At 40.7% G+C, this 25,230-nt stretch overlaps 1 protein-coding gene across 3 annotated transcripts in view; it reads right to left on the bottom strand.

Annotated features, from left to right (window-relative positions):
- Nucleotides 1-15,548: 15,548 nt before the first annotated feature.
- The window catches only part of LOC129817164 (estrogen receptor-like), a 37,862-nt gene continuing 28,180 nt past the window's right edge, over nucleotides 15,549-25,230 (bottom strand). For all 3 annotated transcript variants that reach the window (XM_055872137.1, XM_055872136.1, XM_055872138.1), the window contains 4 exons: nucleotides 23,566-23,704; nucleotides 19,663-19,796; nucleotides 16,810-16,993; nucleotides 15,549-16,489 (listed from right to left, as the gene is read on the bottom strand). In XM_055872137.1, coding sequence (XP_055728112.1) covers nucleotides 16,222-16,489; nucleotides 16,810-16,993; nucleotides 19,663-19,796; nucleotides 23,566-23,704 — 725 coding nt within the window. In that variant the 3' untranslated portion in view covers nucleotides 15,549-16,221. The remainder of the gene's footprint in view (nucleotides 16,490-16,809; nucleotides 16,994-19,662; nucleotides 19,797-23,565; nucleotides 23,705-25,230) is intronic.

Below are 25,230 nucleotides of genomic sequence, written 5' to 3'. Positions count from 1 at the left end.
ATACTCATCATAAAACATTTCTGAAAAATACATGGTGTATAGCAAATGAAAGACAAAGATCTTGTGAATACAGCCAATATTTCAGATTTTTTAAGTGTTTTACAGCGAAAACACAATATAGCATTATATTAGCTTACTACAATAGCCTACCACACTACCGCATTCATTCATCAAGGCACGTTAGCGATAGCAATAGGCACGTTAGCGTTAGCGAATAAACCAGCAAAAGATATTAAATTTCACTAACCTTCATAAACCTTCCTCAGATGACAGTCCTATAACATCAGGTTATACATACACTTATGTTTTGTTCGAAAATGTGCATATTTAGAGCTGAAATCCGTGGTTATACAACGTAGCATAACGTAGCATAACGTGCTAACGTAGCATCTTTTTCCCAGAATGTGCGGATATTTCTATTAGACTCTCACCTATTCTGACCAAATAGCTATTCATAAACATTACAAAAAAATACATGTTGTATAGGAAACGATAGATCCATTAGTTCTTAATGCAATCGCAGTGTTAGAATTCTAAAAATATCTTCATTACGACATAAGACTTAGTTATGGTAAGGGAATAACCAAAACCTGAGCGCAAAGCTACTAGTACACAGTTCGACAGATATATGAAATAGCATCACAAAATGGTTCCTACTTTTGCTGATCTTCTATCAGAATGTTGTATAAGGGGTCCTTTGTCCAGAACCGTCGTTGTTTTGGATTCAGAACGTCCTCTTTCCCTCTTGAATTAGCAAGCACACTGGCCATGCAGCGCTAAGCTCTCCAACGTCAACAAAGTCAAACAACGTAACACGCCGAACGTCCCGAATAAAGTTCAATAATCTAATGAAACTATATTGAAAAAAACATACTTTAGGATGATATTGTAACATGTATCAAATAAAATCAAAGCCGGAGATCATATTGGCCCATAACGACAGGTTTCCAGTAGGCAATAACAGGTCCAACACGCGCCTTGCAGAAAACAGAAAATGGGGGACACGTTGTTCCAAGAGGGCTCATTCAACGTCAGACAGAGATAATCAACTCCTTTTTCCTCTCACTTCCTCTTGACATCCAGGGGAAGGTGTATGACGTGCACGTATAGTCATACGTATCATGCCCATTTATAGGCAGCCACTTGAACACAGCATCGATTTCAGACTTTCCACTTCGTGGTCACAAAGTGTGCTGCCAAATGAGTTGTGTTTTACCCACAGACAAAATTCAAACGGTTTTAGAAACTAGAGAGTGTTTTCTATCCAATAGTAATAATAATATGCATATTGTACGAGCAAGAATTGAGTACGAGGCCGTTTAAATTGGGAACGATTTTCCCCCAAAGTGAAAACAGCACCCCCTATCCTCAACAGGTTTTAAGGAACATTTCGGCAAGTTTTTGCTGGTTTAGCTAGCCATGTTAATGACAAGCTATCAAGCACCGTCAGACAGTGCACTGTAATGTCACGCCAGCAGGTGATTTTCTTACTACCCCTTAAACTACAGTCAAATATGGAGCATGTTGACATTGTCATGATGGAATAAGTCGAGGTAGCAATTGTAAGTGAAATGATACCTGGTGCCATAATATAAATAATAGCTCAGATAAATTCACATGGATGCCATGTAATTTGTCATATGCATTATCACAAAATGGCATGCATATTTTGTATCACCCCTATTGGGTTTCCACTGGTTACCACAGCCACAAAGTCAAAATTAGTCAAATAAAAAAATATTGTAACGACCCTGGGTTTATAAACGCGGAAATCGACCGCAGCTTGAGCATGCTTTTGCGGAACAGTCGATAGCGCGCCGGACTTTGGGAAGGTTGAGGGTTCGAGACCTGCTTCCTGCTGTTTCATTACAATATGAAAACAAACTTTTGCTTTTTGGGCTTAATTTAAGGTTAGGTATAATGTTATCGTGTGGTTAGGTTAGGCTTAGGTTTAAAATCAGATTTTAAGAAGAGAAATTGTAGAAATAGGCGGGGTGTAAGACTTTGTGGCTGTGGTAACTAGTGACGGCCGGTCTGTTGTCATTTACAGGCATGAATCATGAAGTAGGCAAACTGATACATGAATCCCAAATACAGGTACCAATTTCGTTTGTTAATCCCTGCAGTTTTGTAATCTGATTAATTGGAGCCTGGCGGAGATAGATGCAACCATACTCTGAGGCAGAACATTTCTCTGCATCCAGGTTGAGGCTCGTTATCAGCAGGAAGATGGACCACTCCGTGCTAGTAAGTCATATTATTTTTTCCTTTACATTATACCATTTCAAGAGCTAATACTACACTCATATAAGAAGTAGAGAAGACATATGCACCATACAACGGTCTACTCCTGGAGTAACTCCCTGTCAAAGAGACTGCGATTAGAGGTTTAGGCAGGAGGCCCTGGGCCAGTGTTAGGTCAGGGTTGAGGGCTCTCTCTTTCAAGCACACTCACTACCTCTATCCGTTTCTATGCAGGACCTCCAGAGCATTTTGACCAACTACCTGCGATCTCTGCAGAGCACAGAGACGTAAGCTCCACTCATAATAGTATACTTGATGTAAACCTCTCACTATGGCAGTCCTTTCTGTTTTAGTTCAGTCAATTATGTCAATTCATTAATGTTATACCCTTTGTTTGTAGATTGCTTTACAGCTACCCTGCTAACACATCCACCACTAAGAAATATGTTTCCCCCTCAAGCTGTTGTTCTTTGAGATGGTTTTTGCTACCTACACTATGGAGATCTGTGTAGCCCAAAATTCACACGATACACTGGCTTTTCACTAACTGCTGTTTTATAGAGAACACTTGGAGTGTCAACAAGTAGTGTAATTGCAAATAATTATAAACGTCACTGCTTCTAGTCATTACAGGCCACCATAACATCATCGTAATTTATCATTGGCAACAATTAAACATTTAAAACTAACAGGATGATAACATTTCATGTATTTTCTACATATAGATGCGAATGAATGTTTGATGAACATATCAGTCAAATGTGTAATTGCTTGTAATTCCTTAGGAAATCCAATGTGAAAAGACAGATTTCTTGGTTCTGAGACACCTATCACGGATTTTCTGTTCCTTGTTGGTTTGTTTTTATCTCTCATCTGAAGATTGGTCTTCATTTGCTCCGGACTGTACAATTTCTTTCTTTTTCCCCACGTCCCCACTTTTTCCCCACTTCCATGCTCACCAGGACCACCGATAGCGGCCTGAATCACAGGTACCTCTCTCCTGGGCTCTAGAACCATGGGAGGATGATGGAACCATGACTGCATACCTTTTACCTCTACAAATTCTTAACCTGATCAGTCAATCAATCAAATAAATTATACTCCATGCCCCTAGTAACTGGTCCAATAACTTTCAGTTTGTCTAACTCATAATAACACAGTTGGAAAACTGGATAGGAAACCAAACCTAAACCAGATCCTTTGGGCCTCTTTTGCCTCTCTCATCTGTTGAGAAATTATGCGTCCTCTTTACCCCTCCAAACTTCCCCGACGTTGGCCCATATGAGTTCCATGATCCTCCTTCCTTCTAGAAGTGACGTAACCAAAACCGAATTGGGAATCAACTAGTTCAGGGGATTCCTTTCTTCCATTTAAATGAAAGTGAAAAGTTTTCTGTTTTATTGCTCTCGGCTACTATGCACTGCTGTCTGAATTATGCTTCCAAGTGCTTGTCTTTCATCTTTTTGCTGCTCACTTATCTAAAGAACCACTAATCACTGTAGTTTATCAGCCACTAGGTGGCATTATCCTAATATTTGTGTATCATCCCCTCTGCTGACTCACTTTGCCTTCTCTTTTTTTCTTCACTTAACCTCCCTCTTTCTCTCACGTTCTCTTCATAGCAAACTAGCTGTAATAAACTGTCTCAATCTCTTCCTCTGGCTTTCTCTAATTTCTCTGTATTTTTCCCCTCCTCCCCCTCTAATTTCCTTACTAATAACCCACCCATCTCTGTCCCCATCTTTCTCTTATTTTGAGTCTCCTCTCCGTGATTTTCGATCCTCATAATGAGATTTTAGGCTGGGTTGAACCCTGGCCCTAATTAGCTTACGGTTAAGTGGTCGAGCAAAGGTAATGAGCCTCTGCTGGGGCTGGTAGGCTCTATTTTATGAGCAGGCCCTGGCTTCGCTAGCTCCCTCTTACTCAGTAATTGGCTTCGGAAATTGAGATCTAGCAATGTATACAAGGTTGCCATGGAGATCAGGGGTTATCTGCGGGCCCCAAACTGTGGACCTCCTGAGGTATGCCTGCTGATGTAGAACACACACATGTGCATGCAGGGATACATACATACACACACACACCACATTTAACACATCACAATACGCTCACCATTAATTGTACAAATTTAATGAGAGACGAATGAAGAGCATGGAGGGACTGCAGACAGACTGCTAACAGCTTCCTTCCCCAGGCCACCAGGCCTGTGAGGATGAGGAGGGGTAGAGGAACACCACGGTCCACCTCTCCTCTTGGTTCCCTCTCTGGGAGTCTCTGGAGGGTTTTTTGGCACAGCGAGCTCTGCTCAGAATGAGATGTGACATAGAGCTGACTGTGTGAGAGTTCAAAGAGCAAGACTCAGACAGCTAGAAGGGATTTTACTTCATGGTCCCTGTGTATAGGAGAGCTGTCAGGAAGATGTGGGTAGCACAGGAGGTTAGTGGTACTTCAATTGGAGAGGACTGGCTCGTGGTAATGGCTGGAGTGGAATGATATCAAATACATCAAACATTGTTTTATGCCATTCCATTCACTCTGTTCCAGCCATTATTGTGAGCTGTCCTACCCTCAGCAGCCTGCACTGGTGGGTAGAATTTGCTGCTGTGGTTTGTGTGTGTATAACCTTTTCTCTATAGTGTGTGTGAGTTTGGTGTGTTTCTCAGGTGTGTTGTATCTTACGATATTAACCCTTTTGTCTGTGTTTTACCTCTTTACTGTTGTGTGCGTGTTTATGTCCCTATGTTTAAAACCCTATTCTCTGCTATTTCTGGTGTGTCTAACCCCATTCTCTTTCTCACTGCAGTCTGACCAGGTCTCTGGGTAGCGTTGGCTGCGCTTCCTCACATTCCGACTTCCTCCTCCGCCGAGGGGCCAGTCCCTTATCCTGAGGGTTCTGAGAGCAGCCCTGCCCCTCCAGCTCCTCCTCCTGATTGGCTTAGCCTGCCTGGTGCCCACGACAGAGGAGGACTATAGCTGTCCTTCCACCCTATGCTGCTCTACACCAATCGACCTCCACCCATATGAGGGTTAATCACTTCCTGGTTCCAGAAGTACTTTTTAATCTGTATGGATGTTCCCTAATCCTCTCAGTACATTCTTCCTCTGCTACACAAAGATGACATTCACTCATTTTAGACTCTCTAACCCCTACCAAACCCACTGAATAACAAAAGCATCCTTGGGCTACATGGCCTAAACAACCTCTATATGAAAAGTGTTGTTCAACACCTCCAAGATAGATGGACCTATAACTTGTGGATCCCCTAAATCACAAAATAATCTAAATTATTTATTTTATTTTATTCTTTACAGCAATCTGTATGTTATTAAGTTTTAGGAAATGTCTGAAGTTGGACAAAACATAGCACTATAGGTGTGCTGGTAGCCTAGCGGTTAGATCATTGGGTCAGTAACCCAGTGAAAAATCTGTCAATGTGCCCTTAAACAAGGCACTTAACCCTAATTGCTCCAGGGTCGCCGTCAATAATGACTGAGTTGGGATATATATAAAAAAAAAACTGCATTACCAATATACACTTGTACATGGAAACAGGACAAATATAAGCGCCCAACAAATTATTATCACGTTGAGAGACAAAGTGGACTGTGCTGTGTGTGTGCAGTTCAGAGAGTTCAGTGCTGCTGGTTAGTTGTTACTCAATCTACACTTGGTAGATGTTAGAATCAATTAAGCTAGGGCGCCACCTAGCGAGTGGGATGTCCAACTGTTAGTACATAGACTAGGCTGCCGGTGAAGTTTGAATACCAAACGTTCCCATTACTCCTAGAGTTTCTGTAGAGCTAAAATCTGAAACTAGAGCACTGATTTGGAGGAAAACTAAAGGGACATGACTGACCTGCAAACACATGTTAAAATACACATTTGGTTATAGTTAGGGTTAATGTTAGTATTAGAGTTATGGGTTGGCATGCCAGTCACATCCCTTTAGTGGAACCCCACTGACATGAGCACTGTTGAATGAAGATACTGCACTGAGACATCTTCCTCCTAGAGCCAAGACAAGTCTTTACATTGTTTCGTTTTATAACACCGAAATAAAATCAATCAAGGCAACGTGAAGAAATCATGTAAACTCACTTGTAATATTCAAGGGATTTGTATATTGATGTGTAAATGTACATAACTGCGGGAAGTAGTTTGGGAGTGGGGGAGCTGTGATTTTTATTTTTTATTTTTTTCAATATCGGTCCGCTAATACAGAAATATTAAAGGCCCAGCGCGCTACTTTTGTGAAAGAATACCCCCCCTAAACATTTTTTTTTCATCTTTTCTTGTGATTTTTCAGGGGGAGCTGCAGAACCCTCAGCACCCCTACTTCCAACAAATATGGAAATGCCTTTGACGATGGCAGTTCTTTTTTTAAACGTTTTATGTGAATGTGTTCCTTCAAACCGCTGACAAACAATGCAGAAACGTGTATTACATGCGTAAGCTATCCTGCATAGGCTTTGCTTTTAATAAGGCCATAAGATTTAACAATTAAAATCCAGACGGAAAATATTTACACAAGAAGCAACCTAATATCACACAGTCAAACTCTCAGTCATTTAAGAACGATGGCAGTTCTTTTTTTAACGTTTTATGAGCATGCGCATGAACCTTTGCTTTAAAAAAAAGCCAAACAGACAATAATTGTCAGTATTGAGTAGATGAATGTGATATGTGACCCGATTCAGGGAACTAGGCGTATGTCACAAGTCACAGGAGAGCACTTTGAACGGAAAACAACTTTCTTTTTACTACATTTGTTTTTTGGCAGAAATGCTTTCTCGAACATGTGAACTTTCATGTGCCCTAAAAACAAACTTGTATGTCATCTGTAAATACGAATAAAATTGTTAAATTACGAGCCTTGTTGGTTAAGCCACAGAAAAAGGGACAACCTTCCCCCTAGCCATGATTGGCTGAGATAATGAGTGGGCTGGACATGCCGAGAGAGGAGTTCGTATTGGTCTGCCATATAAAAGGCCTCTGTCTATTAGAGCTCCTCAGTGTGTGTTGGTAATCCTGTTGAACGCGGCTTTAACTTCTTGGAACTATAGGGGGTGCTGTTCCGCATTAGCATATTTGTGTCTCCAAATTAAACTGCCTCGTGCTAAATTCTTGATCGTACAATATGCATATTATTGTTATTATTGGATAGAAAACACCTTCTAGTTTCTATAGAAGTTGAAATTTTGTCTTTGAGTGGTACAGAACAATTTCTACAGCACTTTTCATGACAGGGTTCAGATTTCAAATTTTTTTACCTCTGATCTGGGGTCTGTTTTTAAGGCGACAGTGAATGCTATGAAGAAACCGACACTGCCTACGTCTTCCTCTGGGTGTCTGTACGTCATCACGCTTTCAATGGAATCGATGGGATATTCACAGCCAGTATAAAAGACCAAAATGTATAGAGACCGCCCTTTCTCGTCGTGCGCCTGAAGCGTGAAGGGCATCGGACCTGCCTCGTTCCAAATCGTTTTCTAACCAGCAATATTTCTCCGGTCATGTTTTTACTCGTTTTAGGTGTTAAAAACATCATAATGTAGTTAATTTGAACCGTTTTATAGCAATTTATATCCGTTTAGTGCGATTTTGAGGAATTTATTTGTTGTGCACTCTGAAACTTTGGACACGTTTTGGGGTGTCGGTCGTTGGTGGTGGACATTTCGAAGGACAGAGGACATCTATCGACCAAAAGACGTTTATAACATAGAAAGGATACATTGCCCAAGAATCTGATGGAAGAACAGCTCAAAGTAAGCAATATTTAATATGATAAATCGTGTTTCTGTCGAAATATTTTAAACGCATATTTCGCCATTTTGTTTGGTATAGCTTCACTTGGCGAACCCTGTATTGAAAAGTAAGGATAATTTTAAAAATGTAAATCAGCGGTTGCATTAAGAACTAATTTGTCTTTCGATTCCTGTAAACCCTGTATTTTTTAGTCAAGTATATGATTAGCTATTAATTAAACTAGATCACTCTGAAAGATGGCGACCGACATTTTCAGGCTTGTTTTGCTACTATTTTCATTGTGTAACCACGGTTTTGTATGGCTAAATATGCACCTTTTCGAACAAACTGTATATGTATATTGTAAAATGATGTTACAGGAGTGTCATCGGAAGAATTCTGAGAAGGTTAGTGAAAAAATTAATATCTTTTGGCGATGTTGACTTTTATCGCTCACTTTGGCTAGAATCAATGCTGGGCTGCTATGTGCTATGTGCTATGCTAATATAACGATTTATTGTGTTTTCGCTGTAAGACACTTAGAAAATCTGAAATATTGTCTGTATTCACAGGATCTGTGTCTTTCGATTAGTGTATGCTGTGTATTTTTACGAAATGTTTGATGATTAGTAGTTAGGTAAACACGTTGCTCATTGTAATTATTCTAGTCCATTTGTGACGGTGGGTGCAATTGTAACCTATGGCAGCTACCTGAAATATGCACATTTTTCTAACAAAACCTATCCCATACCATAAATATGTTATCAGACTGTCATCTGATGAGTTTATTTCTTGGTTAGGGGCTATAAATATCTTAGTTTAGCCGAATTGGTGATAGCTACTGGTGTTGGTGGACAAATAAAAGATGGTGGATTATGCTAATGTGTTTTTAGCTAATAGATTTACATCTTTACATATTGTGTCTTCCCTGTAAAACATTTTAAAAATCTGAAATGGTGGCTTTATTCACAAGATCTGTATCTTTCATCTGGTGTCTTGGACTTGTGATTTAATGATATTTAGATGCTACTATCTACTTGTGAAGCTATGCTAGCTATGCTAAACAGTGTGTGGGGGGTGGGGGGTGCTCCCGGATCCGGGTTTCTGAGGCAGTAGAGGTTAACCTGTCTAGGATGAGGGTGCCGCTAGCGGCACTCCCCCCCCACCCCCACTGAAAAACCAGTGCCGCGAAATTCAAAAAAAATATTTTTTTAAAATATTTAACTTTCACACATTAAAGTCCAATACAGCTAATGAAAGACACAGATCTTGTGAATCCAGCCAACATGTCCGATTTTTAAAATGTTTTACAGGGAAGACACAATATGTAAAGATGTACATCTATTACCTAAAAACACATTAGCATAATCCACCATCTTTTATTTGTCCACCAACACCAGTAGCTATCACCAATTCGGCTAAACTAAGATATTTATAGCCCCTAACCAAGAAAAAAACTCATCAGATGACAGTCTGATAACATATTTATGGTATGGGATAGGTTTTGTTAGAAAAATGTGCATATTTCAGGTAGATGGCATAGGTTACAATTGCACCCACCGTCACAAATGGACTAGAAAAACTACATAGAGCAACGTGTTTACCTACTTACTAATCATCAAACATTTCGTAAAAATACACAGCATACACTAATCGAAAGACACAGATCCTGTGAATACAGACAATATTTCAGATTTTCTAAGTGTCTTACAGCGAAAACACAATAAATCGTTATATTAGCATAGCACATAGCACATAGCAGCCCAGCATTGATTCTAGCCAAAGTGAGCGATAAAAGTCAACATCGCCAAAATATATTAATTTTTTCACTAACCTTCTCAGAATTCTTCAGATGACACTCCTGTAACATCATATTACACAATCCATATAGAGTTTGATCGAAAATGTTTATATTTAGCCACCAAAATCATGGTTAGACAATGTGAAATGTAGCCCAGCTGGTGAGAAAATGTCCGTGCGCCATATTAGACAGTGATCTACTCTTATACATAAATACTCATAAACGTGACTAAAAAATATAGGGTGGACAGGGATTGATAGACAATTTAATTCTTAATACAATCGCGGAATTACATTTTTTAAATTATCCTTACTTTTCAATACAGTTTGCGCCAAGCGAAGCTACGTCAAAAAACATGGCGCCCTAAGCCACTAACATTTTTCGACAGAAACACGATTTATCATAATAAAAATGTCCTACTTTGAGCTGTTCTTCCATCAGTATCTTGGGCAAAGGATCCTTTCTTGGGTCCAATCGTCTTTTGGTGGAAAGCTGTCCTCTTGCCATGTGGAAATGCCAACTGCGTTCGGGATGAACTGGAAGCGTGCCCAGCAATTCACAGCGTTTCAGAAATAAATGTCCCAAAATCGCACTAAACGGATATAAATTGCTATAAAACGCTTTAAATTAACTACCTTATGATGTTTTTAACTCCCATAACGAGTAGAAACATGACCAGAGTAATATTACTCCCTCCAATAATGCTTGGAACAAGTGCGGGTCGATGTCCTCCAGGCGCATTATGCAGCAAGAAAAGACTTGCTAGCTACAGGTTTTTTTAATTTATAGTGCCTGTGAACGCGCAACCGACCCCATTCAAATCGTCATCACGTAAAGGCATCCAGGGGAAGACGTAAGCAGTGTCCGTATACTCATAGCAATAACAGTGCCCTTTTAACTGACTCCAGATCAGGGGCCAAAATTTCTGAAATCTGACTCCATGTCAGGGAAATTGCTGTAGAATTGGCTCTGTTCCACTTAGAGACAAAATTTCAACTCCTATAGAAACTATAGACTGTTTTCTATCCAATAATAATAATAATATGCATATTGTACGATCAAGGGTTTTGTGGGAAGCCGTTTCAAAAATTACACGATTAGCATAAATAGTCACAACAGCGCCCCCATCCTCAACAGGTTAAAAAAAATGTATTGTGTAGTGGAGCTGCATAAGTGTTGCTCTCCACTTTCTGGAAGGTCAAGTTTTGAAATCAGTGGAATTAGAGTATGATATCTAAAGAAATAGAGAAAAAACCTGTCTCCGGATTACATCTTCAAACTAAGGGCAGTATAGCATTCCTAACATGGAGACGCATCCATCATGGATGACAATGTATACAGTGAAGATAGTCTGGTGTTAGCTAGCTACATTTTCAGATATTGCACATTTCTAATTTTGACATAAAGTGGATTCATTTCAAGCTAAAGTGTACTGTCAGCTAGCTAGCTCCCTATATGTTATTATTCGTGTCCCAGAGCCGTATTCATGCGGAGTAGTAATGACATGATTTGGCACTGTGTTCATTGTTGTTTAACTAGCTAACTTTAGCTGGCTGGCTCGCTAGCTAATGTTACGTGACGTGTGTGATCTTAAACGTTGTTCACTTAGCTAGGTTCATTGTTTACCTACATTTGAAGTCAGAAGTTTACATACACTTAGGTTGGAGTCGTTAAAACTTTTTCAACCACTCCACAAATTTATTTTTAACAAACTATAGTTTTGGCAAGTCGGTTAGGACATCTACTTTGTGCATGACAAGTAATTTTTCCAAGAATTGTTTATAGACAGATTATTTCACTATATCAAAATTCCAGTGGGTCAGAAGTTTACATACACTAAGTGGACTATGCCTTTAAACAGCTTGGAAAATTCCATAAAATGATGTCATGGCTTTAGAAGCTTCTGATAGTCATCATTTGAGTCAATTGGAGGTGTACCTGTGGATGTATTTCAAGGCCTACCTTCAAACTCAGTGTCTCTTTGCTTGACATCATGGGAAAATCAAAAGAAATCAGCCAAGACCTCAGGGGAAAAAAAATTGTTGACCTCCACAAGTCTGGTTCATCCTTAGGAGCAATTTCCAAACGCCTGAAGGTACCACGTTCATCTGTATAAACAATAGTACGCAAGCAAAAACACCATGGGACCATGCAGCCGTCATACCGCTCAGGAAGGAGACGTGTTCTGTCTTAGAGATGAACGCACTTTGGTGAGAAAAGTGCAAATCAATCCCAGAACAACAGCAAAGGACCTTGTGAAGATGCAGGAGGAAACAGGTACAAAAGTATCTATATCCATAGTAAAACGAGTCCTATATAGATATAACCTGAAAGGCCGCTCAGCAAGGAAGAAGCCACTGCTCCAAAACCGCCATAAAAAAGCCAGACTACAATTTGCAACTGCACATGGGGAAAAATATCATACTTTTTGGAGAAACGTCCTTTGGTCTGATGAAACAAAAATATAATTTTGGGGACATAATGACCATCGTTATGTTTGGAGGAAAAAGGGGGAGTCTTGCAAGCCGAAGAACACCATCCCAACCGTGAAGCACAGGGATGGCAGCATCATGTTGTGGGGGTGCTTTGCTGCAGGAGGGACTGGTGCACTTCACAAAATATATGACATCATGAGGCAGGAAAATTATGTGGATATATTGAAGCAACATCTCAAGACATCAGTCAGGAAGTTAAAGCTTGGTCGAAAATGGGTTTTCCAAATGGACAATGACCCCAAGCATACTTCCAAAGTTGTGGCAAAATGGCTTAAGGACAACAAAGTCAAGGTATTGGAGTGGCCATCACAAAGCCCTGACCTCAATCCTATAGAAGATTTGTGGGCAGAACCGAAAAAGTGCTTGCAAGCAAGGAGGCCTACAAACCCAACTCAGTTACACCAGCTCTGTCAGGAGGAATGGGCCAAAATTCACCCAACTTATTGTGGGAAGCTTGTGGAAGGCTACCCAAAACGTTTTACTGAAGTTAAACAAGTTAAAGGCAATGCTACCAAATACTAATTGAGTGTATGTAATCTTCTGACCCACTGGGAATGTGATGAAAGAAATAAAAGCTGAAATAAATTATTCTCTCTAATATTATTCTGACATTTCACATTCTTAAAATAAAGTGGTGATCCTAACTGACCTAAAACAGGGAATTTTTACTAGGATTAAATGTCAGGAATTGTGAAAAACTTAGTTAAAAGTATTTGGCTAAGGTGTATGTAAACTTCCAACTTCAACTGTACACGTCTTAAGCTGAAGTGTACTGTTAGCTAGATAGCTAACGTTAGCAGGCTGGCTCCCTAGCTGACATTATTATTCCAGAGTCGTTTGCTTTTCTAGTTAGAGCCTAATGTTTTCTAGCTAACATTTAACCTGGGTGGTTAGCTCCCAGCACTGTGGCATTGTTGGCACTGTTCATTGTTGTTTAACTAGCTAACGTTAGCTGGCTGGCTTGTTAGCTAGCGTTACTTGTTTACAACATCTGTTGAATATGGCCGGTGTCAGTAAACGTCTGCAAAAAAACAAGCAGAGCTTGTTAGGCTGTTTTCATGTTATCCAATCATCGGCCAGAGTGTCAAGTGTGTACTCCGAGAGCAAAACGAGACGGGTGGGGCTAAAGCTTAAGAGGGTGTGAACGATGCTGAATGGAAGTAGACAAAGAAGAGCTCTTCACTAGATACCAAAACATTCAAAGGCCATTTTCTCAAAAGTGAGTTTACAACTTTAAAAGCAGAATTACTTTCCCATTGTTCCTCAAATGCAATGTATGTAATACCATTTTGTAGCTCTGAGTCTCTACTTTCATCCAATGTAAAAAAAAAAAAAAAAACATTTTTTCAAATGTTGATACATGAGAACGAATCCAGGTGGTGAGTCACAGTGTGCTTTGTAATAATTATGATTATCCTATCTGGATGGAAACATCAAAATCACTGGGCTGTTGAAAAATGAAACTGTAAAAACGATTAAATATTAGCATTTATACTTATGTAATGATCTATGTATTTAGTTTGCTAATGCTGACCTAATGAAGAATACTATTTGCGTATAATAAAGTACACATTAAATATTAGTTCCCTGTGTTTTTGTATTGCTTTGAGTTTGCATTGCTTAATTAACAAATTGCCAGACAGTAATTTATATATAATAATGCAACAAATATCTACCCCATTTATTAAAGTCTTATCCTTGGTCTATTTACAGCAACACATGATAGTCAGTTGAAAAGTGTGCACTTGATGACCGTAGCATCCAAGTCAACGTCTACATTTATTGTACATGTGGTGGGTGTAGACTTCCGTAGAGCACACTAAGTAATCAGCAGTGGCTCTCATATCTGGTAGAACAAATTAATGATCTACGTATTTAATCATCTTCAGGAACAAGCAAGTCATTTTGTCACGTTCCTGACCTATTTCTGTTAGTTTGTTGTATGTGTTAGTTGGTCAGGACGTGAGTTTGGGTGGGCATTCTATGTTTTCTGTTTCTATGTTGGTTTATGGGTTGCCTGGTATGGCTCTTAATTAGAGGCAGGTGTTTGGCGTTCCTCTAATTAAGAGTCATATTTAGGTAGGTGGTTTCACAGTGTTCGTTGTGGGTGGTTGTCTCCTGTGTCAGTGTTTGTCGCACCATACGGGACTATTCGGTTTGTGTTGTACATCGTCATTTTATGTGTAGGCTATTTTTCCCTGTTCGTGCGTTCTCGTGTTTAAATGTAAGTTCGTCGTTCAGGTCTGTCTACACCGTTTGTTGTTTTTGTTAGTTTAGTCAAGTTTGTGTTTTCGTGTTATTCTTTAATAAATTATGTCTTCAAACTCCGCTGCATCTTGGTTCCCTCAATACTCCTATTTTTCGGTTGAAGAGGAGGAGGACCTCCGTTACACATTTCTCTATCTCGCTCTCTCATATACACAAACTTCACACAACAATCTGTTAGAGTAAGCAATTAAATATTCACAGAACAGCTGCAAAAAAGGCTAAATAGAGTACCACAGTATGAGTCATAATACCCATAAAACCTAGTGGGCAAACAGGGAAACCGTTCCAATAGTTTTCCCACCATACATTTGTCCTATATGGGATTTTAGAAACACTTAAAAGGAGGGCTCTGTTCCGTGTAGGCTTACCCTGGCGTGACGTTTTGATAACCTTGTAAATCTCTCTACGACAAGGTAACTTATCAATATATTTGCCTGTATTTACCTCCCAAAAATGCAATGCAAATTAGCTGCTAATGTGCCTATCACGAAGCACTATAAATGCCATGATGATCTGAACGTTACTGCCAAACCGAGGCAAAGGCAAGAATGTCTGGATTAACTATCTAATGTTGGCTGAATGTAATAATTAATAAATTGGCTGCATTTCTTTAAAATGGACAAATCTGTGAACTGTCTTTATTTTAAGTGTTTCTAAAATCCCCTATGGGAAAAATGAATGGTGGAAAAACGATTGGAACCATTTCCCTGTTTGGCCGCTAGGTTTTATGGGTATTACCTCCACTGTAGGGATCTATTACATTACTTCTGTTTTTGAACCATATAAAATGGTCCATGAAACATTATTTGCTGTCCATCAACTGAAATGTGGTTAAGAGTTCTGTACAATATAAATTACGAATGTAGTAATACATTACCATGAATATCCCATTTTGTCAATTGTTTCAAAACATGAATGGAAGTCTATATGGAGATAATTTAGTGCTGAAAATAAGGGGCTAAATACATGGGAAAAAATTGGACAGACACCTCAGTACAAACTTCCTTTTGATATTTTAATGGGTACTATCTGTTGTTCCATGTAGTGAATCTGTTATTCAATGCATTTCTATTGGCTAATAGCAGTAATGCCAAATTCAACATTTCATCCAATAATTCTTTATCTATTTTTTGATACTTTAAGGGGTTCTAAAATTCAAAATCAAATAGCTAAATGATCCTTGGTATGACCATCTTAAAACAATTCCATATGTTAGCTTAGTTTACAGGGACATTTGGTCAAGGCAAGCAAAGCTCACGTTCACGGGGTATAATGCATTGATCAACATTGACTAGCTGCTCTCTATCAAGAGTCTACGCTGCTAACAGTGCGCTACACTATATGAAGCTGCACAAAGGTGAAATTGCTGCTAAAGCCACAGAAAACACTTCACTCAAAAGTTTCTAAATGTTGTGAAAGGCAACATCTGGTGAGACGGAGCACATTTCAGTCCGTAGTGAGCCAGCACAAAATGCGAACGTTTCTAAACATTCAACGGATCTCTGCTAAATCATAAATTATAAACGAATATTACAAATAACAAATTCATGTATATTTTCTATCTACTCTCACCTCCACAAATGTCTAAATATTTCTCTACATATACTATATCGACTGGAAGGACTTTTACATCTTCCATATCTACAAATACCTCTTTCTATATTTCATCATGGAATGGGGCTCTGGTCAGAGCGTGTAGTGCCATACTCGAGTACCCCAGGGCCGGGGCTTCTGAGCTGGGTATCTTGGTTGCCTTGCTTGGGTCCTATGCTGGAGCCTTTGGTAGAGAGGGGCTCCCCCTTGGCCTGTCCCCAGGCTTGGGCCACCTTGCCTGGGGAGTGGATCCGGTGAGCGTCCAGCATCTCCAGGAGCAGGTCATACAGTGGCACTTTGTTCTTACACTTCATGCTGTACAAGTGCTGCATGCCTTTGTTGCTACAGAGAGGAGAGAAGAGGAGGAGTGAGAGGGGATATTGATAACGACAGAAATATCATCTGTGGGTATAACCAAACAAGTGATGATCATACTGTATGTAACTGACAGATAATATGAACATTCCCTTTGCCTAGGTCTAAACTGCGCCTCGACTTTCAGAATCTGAATTTACATCATCAGGAGTATGTGTCCCCTCGTGTAGTTTGAACTCCTCATATAATGTGTCTGATGTGTGAGAAAAACAGCAGTCTGCCAACCACACTCCCCTTATCCCCCCCTCTCCTTAGTGCTCCTCAGCTAGATAGAGTGCCCTCCTCACCTCATATGTCTGATGTGCGAGAGCAGGAGCAGGAGCTGGGCCTGCCGTCTGGACTGCTGCTGCACCGAGGCTCCCGATTGGCTGATGTGGTGGATGAGAGCGTCAGTGATGTTGTCCAACATGCTTTGCACCGCCGGGCTGTTGTGGAGGGACTCCACAGAGTAATAACAGAAGGAGAAGGCACCTAGAGGGAATGAGGAGAGAGACAGAGAGGTTATTGTACCTACAAGGGATTTTGTAAGGGTTTTAAGTAAAGAAAAAAGAGACAAAGACAGGAAAAAGGGAAGAGCCTGATGTTCTCAATGCAGCAACTGCTAACTCAGCAATTAATAAGAACATCAGGTAGCTATACACAGAAACCTGCAAAAACACCCATCGCTAAGGTGTTTCTGTCTCTTACATATTAGTCAATCTCAAAACAAACACAGAAGTTTCTCAGTCAACACACATAGAACAGCTGGCCCAGTTGTCATGGTAACAGTTATAGGGTACATTGAGAAAGAAGGACTTGGGATCATTCTGTTCACAGCTAATGCTCTTGAGTGGCATAAAAACAGAGTTCCTCCTTTTACTTAAGGGCAACAGAATGCATTAGTTAAACACCATGTTCATGAAGTGGCGGATTCAGACTTAGGAAACTCCACCTTTCTTACGCACTTATGAGTGGTTGCTATTCAGACATTTAAGCAGGCTTTGCAGGCGTGGTTCCCTTGCGCGCGCTGGATTAATGTAATTCACCTACTGAAAACCCTTCCACTTGCTGGCCCACAGATTTTATAGTGGAGTTTTCATTCAATAGCTTTTTCAGTACATTTATCTAAAGCCAACCTTTTGAATTTGGTGTACTGTTAGTTAGGATTTTCTTTACAGACTCATTAGGGATCAATGAGGGATCAATGAAAGAAAGCCATGTAGGCCTAAATACAGAAATTTGTCTCCTTTTCAGCACCAATTGGTGGATTTAAAAATATTATGATCTTGTATATAATTTAGGGTTAGGAAAGTACTTATAAATAATGAAAAAAAATATGCTGTTTGCAGTCTTTAAGCACACAATATTGGTGAATCAAAAATACAGTGGCTTGATTCATCCTGAAAGTTGCCATATTCAATTGTTCAAACCATTAAATATTGGAAGATGACAAAAGTTTACAATTGAACAGTAGTCCCACAAATCTACCCTAATACTCCTCACTAATCATAGAACTGTGATAGCGACATTCCAGTTGTCGTGAACCGTGTGCCAGGCTCCAGGTTTAAACTGCTACCTATGGCCTGCGTTCCATAATGATACAAATAGGCTACGCGTCCCAAGTTATTGCACAAATTGTAATATGTTAGCTTAATATGATGTAAGGGGTGCGTACTGGCGGCAGGGAAGTCAGGCGTAGGAGAGAAAAAACTGGGTTTACAACGGAGCAGTTCAATACATAAAACCACCGGCATCCAGAACAAACAATCAATGGGTACAAAACCCGTCGCACACCAGAATAACGTGCACATGCACTTACAATAAACAATTCCGGACAAGGACATGGGGGGAACAGAGGGTTAAATACACAACATGTAATGAGGGAATTGAAACCAGGTGTGTGGGAAGACAAGACAAAACAAATGGAAAATGAAAAGTGGATCAATGATGGCTAGAAGACCGGCGACGCCGAACGCCGCCCGAACAAGGAGAGGAAGCGACTTCGGCGGAAGTCGTGACATATGATCCACTATTGCCAGCGATCCTCAGGAACAAACACACAAATGTGACAGAGAAAAGAAAGGTAAACTATGTAATGGAATGATGCAAAATGTAAGGAAACTAACACTAAAGTGACAGTTATGTAGGCCTATGTGGGTATACTGCTCAACCAAGCACAAAGGCAGTAATTGCTCATTTGGTCAAGAATGCTACATTAAACACATGCTTAATCATGTGAACAAGTATCCTGCCTCTATTGTATCATGTGTTGGAGAAAATGGGGGTCATGTTAGCAGTAACTGCATAAAGTTACTGTGATTTTTGTCAGTTCCACACTATGAGCAGTTACTGCCTTTTTGCTTTGTAGGGCAGTATAACTGAAAGTGGCTAACATTTAACAAGATACAAATTGTAAAAATAGAGTGAAATCATCAACTCAGTAGGTTTGGCGCAATACTGTCATATTGCGCATGGCTACAGGAGCAGGTTGGGTCTCCAAATGTCATCCTTGTAAGGCCAGCATTTCATAAACTTCATTTGTCTACGGTGATTGTACGGTGAAATAGATGTAAAAACAATTGTCATTTATACAATCCCCTTATCCAAATGGCTTACTCATTTACCTACCTCTTCTTAATTTGTAAACTACAGTGTATGGAGGATGGTGTTATTTCTATCGGAAAAAGGAAAGTAGATGTTGTTGCACTTGGAACCGACAGGTTGCTCGACCCTAATCACTGATTCGTCACCAGTAAAGATGGTGGAATTATGAGGGAATTAAGACAAGGTCAGAATACGGAGTGTCTGTAGACACCACCGCATCTTCATTTCTTTGATCTCCACCCCAAATGAATAGCGGGTGAATAGCATGCTATTTCTCATGCTTAAATTCAAGGTCAGAATACGCGACGAGAGAAATGTGCATAGAAAGGGAATTTCGTTCCATTTGCGTGCGCTTAAGTCTGGTCGGAATCTGCCTCAAACAGAAAGAACATTTGTGATTGGACAAAAAAAATCTGAATGGAGATGTTTTTCTATCATACACACTTAATGTTCTCAATCACAGCCAAGGCTAACCCAGGATTAAACTCAGGTCACACGCACAACAACAAAACATACTAAGCAAAGCATCTTTAATAGCTTAGAATTAACACACTCACCAGAGTTAAGCAAGATGATGGCTTTGAGACACACAAACTCCTCAGGCTTTAGTTTGAGCATGCGGAAGCGAGACACAGTGGCCAGGAGCATGTCAAAGATCTCAGCCATGCCCTCCACACAGTCCCCTTCACTCCTGGAGGTCAAAGATCCGCCATATGGAAAAGATACAGAATCATTGAACAAGATTCCTGTATGTTCTACCTGGAACTTGTAAGTAATACACATGGCAGCAAATACACATATTAGATTCTTGTAATATCTGACTTATATGGATGGGTAACATTTAGACATAAAATAAATGTTCCAGGTGTATAATAACATACAAAAGACATGTAAGTTAAGCCTTCTAATGTCTCACATACATGAGATACACACATTTCAAAGCAATTGCATAGCACTGTCTGAAGTCAGTCGCACGCAACGTTACAATTGTTGAAAAAAGAAGCTAAGTCTGCCACGAGGAGGAGCAGGAGGAAAGGGGAAAGCAGAAGGAGGAAGAAGGGGAGGAGGAGGAGGAGAGAGGGATGCGAAGGAGGAGGGAGAAGGATAGGAACGACTTGGAAACAAGCAGTGAATCTCTTTCATTATTAAGTGGAGAACCCTCAACAATCATTCACACAATAGCACATTGGTAATAGTAAGTGACAACTATCAAAGCTAAACAGGGCTGGGGGATTGGTTAAAACCATGGATGGGAAACCAAAGGCACAGTTGTAGATAAATCCACTGTCCAGTAGGAGATGCCATAATAATGGAAATTCATACTTGAAAATATATATACAAATATAGTAATTGTCATGTTTTTTTTTCTACGTTGACTTATAAAAACAAAACCTATAAGAAAAGCATGTATTTTGTAGAGGTTACATTGTCAGAACATACACTTTTCTTATACACTGAACAAAATATCAATGCAACATGTAAAGTGTTGGTCCCATGTTTCATGAGCTGAAAAAAAAGTTCTCAGATGATGTTCCATACGCACAAAAAGCTTATTTTTCTCAAATGATGTGCACAAATTTGTTTACATCCCTGTTAGTGAGCATTTATCCTTTGACAAGATAATCCATCCACCTGACAGGTGTGGCAAATTAAGAATCTGATTAAACAGTATGATCAATACACAGGTGCACCTTGTGCTAGAGATAATAAAAGGCCACTCTAAAATGTGCAGTTTTGTCACAACACAATACCACAGATGTTTGAAGTTTTGAGGGACCGTGTAATTGGCATTCTGACCGCAGGAATGTCCACCAGAGCTGTTGCCAGAGAATTGAGCCGCCATAAGCCACCTCCAACGTTGTTTTAGAGAATTTGGCAGACCACGTGTATGGCTTTGTGTTGGCAAGCGGTTTGCTGATGTCAACGTTGTGAACAAAGTTCCCCACGGTGGCGGTGGGGTTATGGTATGGGCAGGCTTAAACTACGGACAACGAACACAATTGCATTTTACAGATGGCAATTTGAATTGCCATCGGTAAAATGGCGAGATCCTGAGGCCCATTGTCATGCCATTCATCCGCCGCCATCACCTCATGTTTCAGCATGGTTGTGCACGGCCCCATGACGCAAGGATCTGTACACAATTCCTGGAAGCTGAAAATCATGTAGCGAATTGTGTATGTCATATAAGGCATATGCACCAATTCTAGCAAATATTAGGATCACCTTCCTAATATTGCTTTGCCCCCTCCCCACTCAGAACAAACTCAATTCATCGGGGCATGGCCTCACAAGGTGTCGAAAGCGTTCCAATCCTTCCCACAGTTGTATCAAGTTGGCTGGATGTCCTTTTGGTGGTGGACAGTTCTTGAAACACAAGGGAAACTGTTGAGCGTGAAAAACCCAGCAGCGTTGCAGTTCTTGACACAAACCAGTGTGCCTGGCACCATACCCTGTTTAAAGGTACTTAAATGCTTTGTCTTGTCCATTCACGCTCTGAATGGCTCTGAATGGCTCTAAAGCACTGCATCACACTGCGTCACTACAGACCTGGGTTTGATCCCGGGCTGTGTCCACCGTCGTCTGGGTTAGGGGAGGGGCCAGCATCGTCTAGGTTAGGGGAGGGTTTGGCTGGCTGGGATGTCCTTGTCTCATCGCGCTCTAGCGACTCCTGTGGGGGGCTGGGCTCAGTGCACGCTGACTTCGGTAGCCAGCTGTACGGTGTTTCCTCCGACACATCAGTGCGGCTGGCTTCCAGGTTGAGCAAGTATTGTGTCAAGAAGCAGTGCGGCTTGGCAGGGTCGTGTTTCGGAGGACGCATGGCTCTCGACCTTCACCTCTCCCGTGTCCGTACGGGAGTTGCAGCGATGGGACAAGACTATAACTACCAATTGGATATCATGAAATCATGAAAAAGGGGTAAAACTAATAAAACATTCCTTCTTTAACCTGTCTCCTCCCCTTCATCTACACTGTTGGAAGTGGATTGAACAAGTGAAATCAATGAGGGGTCATAGTGTTCACCTGGTCAGTCTTATGGAAAGAGCAGGTGTTCCTAATGTTTTGTATACTCAGTGTATGTTAATACATATACAAATTCATTACTGACATATAAGGTAAAACATAAAAAATCTTATTAGATAGGCTCCTAAAGGCCTCCCGGGTTGCGCAGTGGTCTAGGGCACTGCATCGCAGTGCTAACTGCGCCACCAGAGTCTCTGGGTTCGCCCCCAGGCTCTGTTGCAGCCGGCCGCGACCGGGAGGTCCGTGTGGCGAAGCACAATTGGGCCAGCGTCGTCCGGGTTAGGGAGGGTTTGGCCGATAGGGATTTTCTTGTCTCATCGCGCTCCAGCAACTCCTGTGGCGGGCTGGGCGCAGTGCGTGCTAACCAAGGGGGGCCAGGTGCACGGTGTTTCCTCCGACACATTGGTGCGGCTGGCTTCCGGGTTGGAGGCACGCTGTGTTAAAGAAGCAGTGCGGCTTGGTTGGGTTGTGCTTCGGAGGACGCATAGCTTTCGACCTTCGTCTCTCCCGAGCCCGTACGGGAGTTGTAGCGATGAGAAAAGATAGTAATTACTAGCGATTGGATACCACGAAAATTGGGGAGAAAAGGGGATAAAAAAAAAAGATAGGCTCCTAATTAGATTACTTATTAGATTTTTGTACAAATAATCTTCTTCTGCTGTACAAGATTCTTATTCGTTTTTAATTCTTATTTATCATATGAGTCGGGATGAGACATCAGTAAAGTACAGTGAAACTCTGAGTGACTGCAGCACTGGACCAGAGATGGTGGTCAGGGTAAGAACAATAATCATACAGTATTTCTGAAGAGCAGCCATCTAGAATAAGTTTGATAGTTGCCCCCTAACTCAAACAGCCTTCCCACCTCTCCTGCACCATTTTACTCATCATGTCAAAGTGACTAGCTATGGACCCGGTGTCAGAAGTAATGCTCTATAATAAAACTCAGATCAAATGAGAACATCATAGACATCAACGAGAGAGAGTAACAGCCCTTCTTCCTCTCTCCCTATTTCATTTCACCCTCTCCCTCTTTCCCTTTAGGGAGGCTCAGCAGCTCTGTGAAACTTGTTTACTTTGAACACGGTGGGGGTAAATGAAGTGAACAGGCTGTGCTTGAAAAATACGCCCTCTCTTGGCCTCCTCTCCCTCTCTTTCCATCTCTCGGTCTTTCCCCCCTTTCTCTGGTGCTGTCTTGCACGATCTTTCCCAAGAGTCATCATTTTGGTGACACTTCACTCCCCTCTGCCAACGTTAAAGTGTAGTGATGGGGACTTGTGCAGGTGAAACAGTGCGTTTCTTCCTCCATGGGAATATCATACTTAGACTCATTGTGACATGGCCTTCAGTAGAGGTACACAGACAAGGCGCGAAATGGACGTCTACAATTTAGATGTATTTCTTGTACAATATATTTTATGTGTGTGTGTACCCACCTGTCCAGTATCAGGTCCTTGGCGAAGATTAGTTTCCCAGGGCTGGGGATGGACCTCCAAATGAGTCCGATCATCAGCACCTCCAGCCAGGAACTCTCAAGCAACTGCACCTGGTCATGGAGAGACAGCTCCTGGAAACCTACCAGTACCAGAGACACGGTCACACTGCGGTCAAACCATATATGAACCCACTATCAACCATACATTAACCACTAGTCCATTCAACCACTTTAAGATGGTCACGTTACTCATTTAATAGTAAAATTGTCATTCAAAGGATAGAAGCTCCCACACACTGCAAATGCAAAGTAATGAAAGTGATAATTTCCTTTAATTTGTGGTTGACTGGAGCACTGGTTGAAGCCTCTAGTTGAATCAGATCAATATATATATTATCATGTGATAGTTGTATTTTTCCAGGATAACATTTTTCTCTGATCAGAATTCTTAGGTAAAGATAAATGCTATGCATTAAACTTATTACAATCTTGCCACATAACAGCCATTGTGAATAGTCCTATCTGCAATCTCTTTGCTGGTCTGGCATGGGTCCTTATCAACTCAGCTGTCCTAATTCATATCCAATTACATGGCTAAAGACTGCTTTTGGGTTCTTAGTGACACACACTGGGACATCATAACATCAGTGTTTACTTAGACAGTGTCGCGGGGAGGTTGTGTGTGGCTCAATGGGGTAGCACTGGTTTTGCCCAAACGACCCTTTGAGATAGTGACTGTAATCATCAACATAATGCCTGTAATGTCCCAGTGTGTGTGTGCAACCTCAGCAGCCGGACACTGCCACTACCAAGGCCTGCCACCACAGGAGGAAAGTGGTTGCGTAAGCAGTCATATGAAGGCTGTAGTCTAGCATTGCGTAGGGGTCTACTCTGTGTGTGTGTGTGTGTGTGTGTATTTTCTGTGTGTGTCTGTCTGTGTGTGTGAGAGAGAAAGAGAGAGAGATAATGAGTACTATTAAAGCCTTGTTACAACATCATATACAGTACCTTTGGAAAGTATTCAAACACCTTGACTTTTTCCACTTTGTTACGTTACCTTTTTCTAAAATTGATTAAATCGTTTTTTCCCCCTCATCAACCTACACAAAATACCTCATAATGACAAAGCAAAAACAGGTTTTTAGAAATGCTGCTAATTTATTAGGGTATGTGGGACGGTAGCGTCCCACCTCGTCAACAGCCAGTGAAACTGCAGGGCGCCAAATTCAAAACAACAGAAATCCCATAATTTAAATTCCTCAAACATACAAGTATTTTACACCATTTTAAAGCTACACTTGTTGTAAATCCAGCCAAAGTGTCCGATTTCAAAAAGGTTTTACGACGAAAGCACACCAAACGATTATGTTAGGTATGAGCCAAGTGACAGAAAAAGCCAGCCATTTTTCCAGCTAAAGAGAGCAGTAACAAAAAGCAGAAATAGAGATAAAACTAATCACTAACCTTTGATGATCTTCATCAGATGACACTCATAGGACTTCATGTTACACAATACATGTATATTTATATCCAAAAGTTTAGGCAAGACGCTACTGTCTCACTTGGCAAAAAGCCTGAGAAAATGCAGAGCGCCATATTCAAATTAATTACTATGAAAATTACTATAAAATCAAAACTTTCATTAAATCACACATGAAAGATACCA

This window comes from Salvelinus fontinalis, chromosome 20 (genome assembly GCF_029448725.1).
Source record: "Salvelinus fontinalis isolate EN_2023a chromosome 20, ASM2944872v1, whole genome shotgun sequence".
Lineage (NCBI taxonomy): Eukaryota > Metazoa > Chordata > Actinopteri > Salmoniformes > Salmonidae > Salvelinus > Salvelinus fontinalis.
This window is presented reverse-complemented; position numbering and strand designations above follow the sequence as displayed.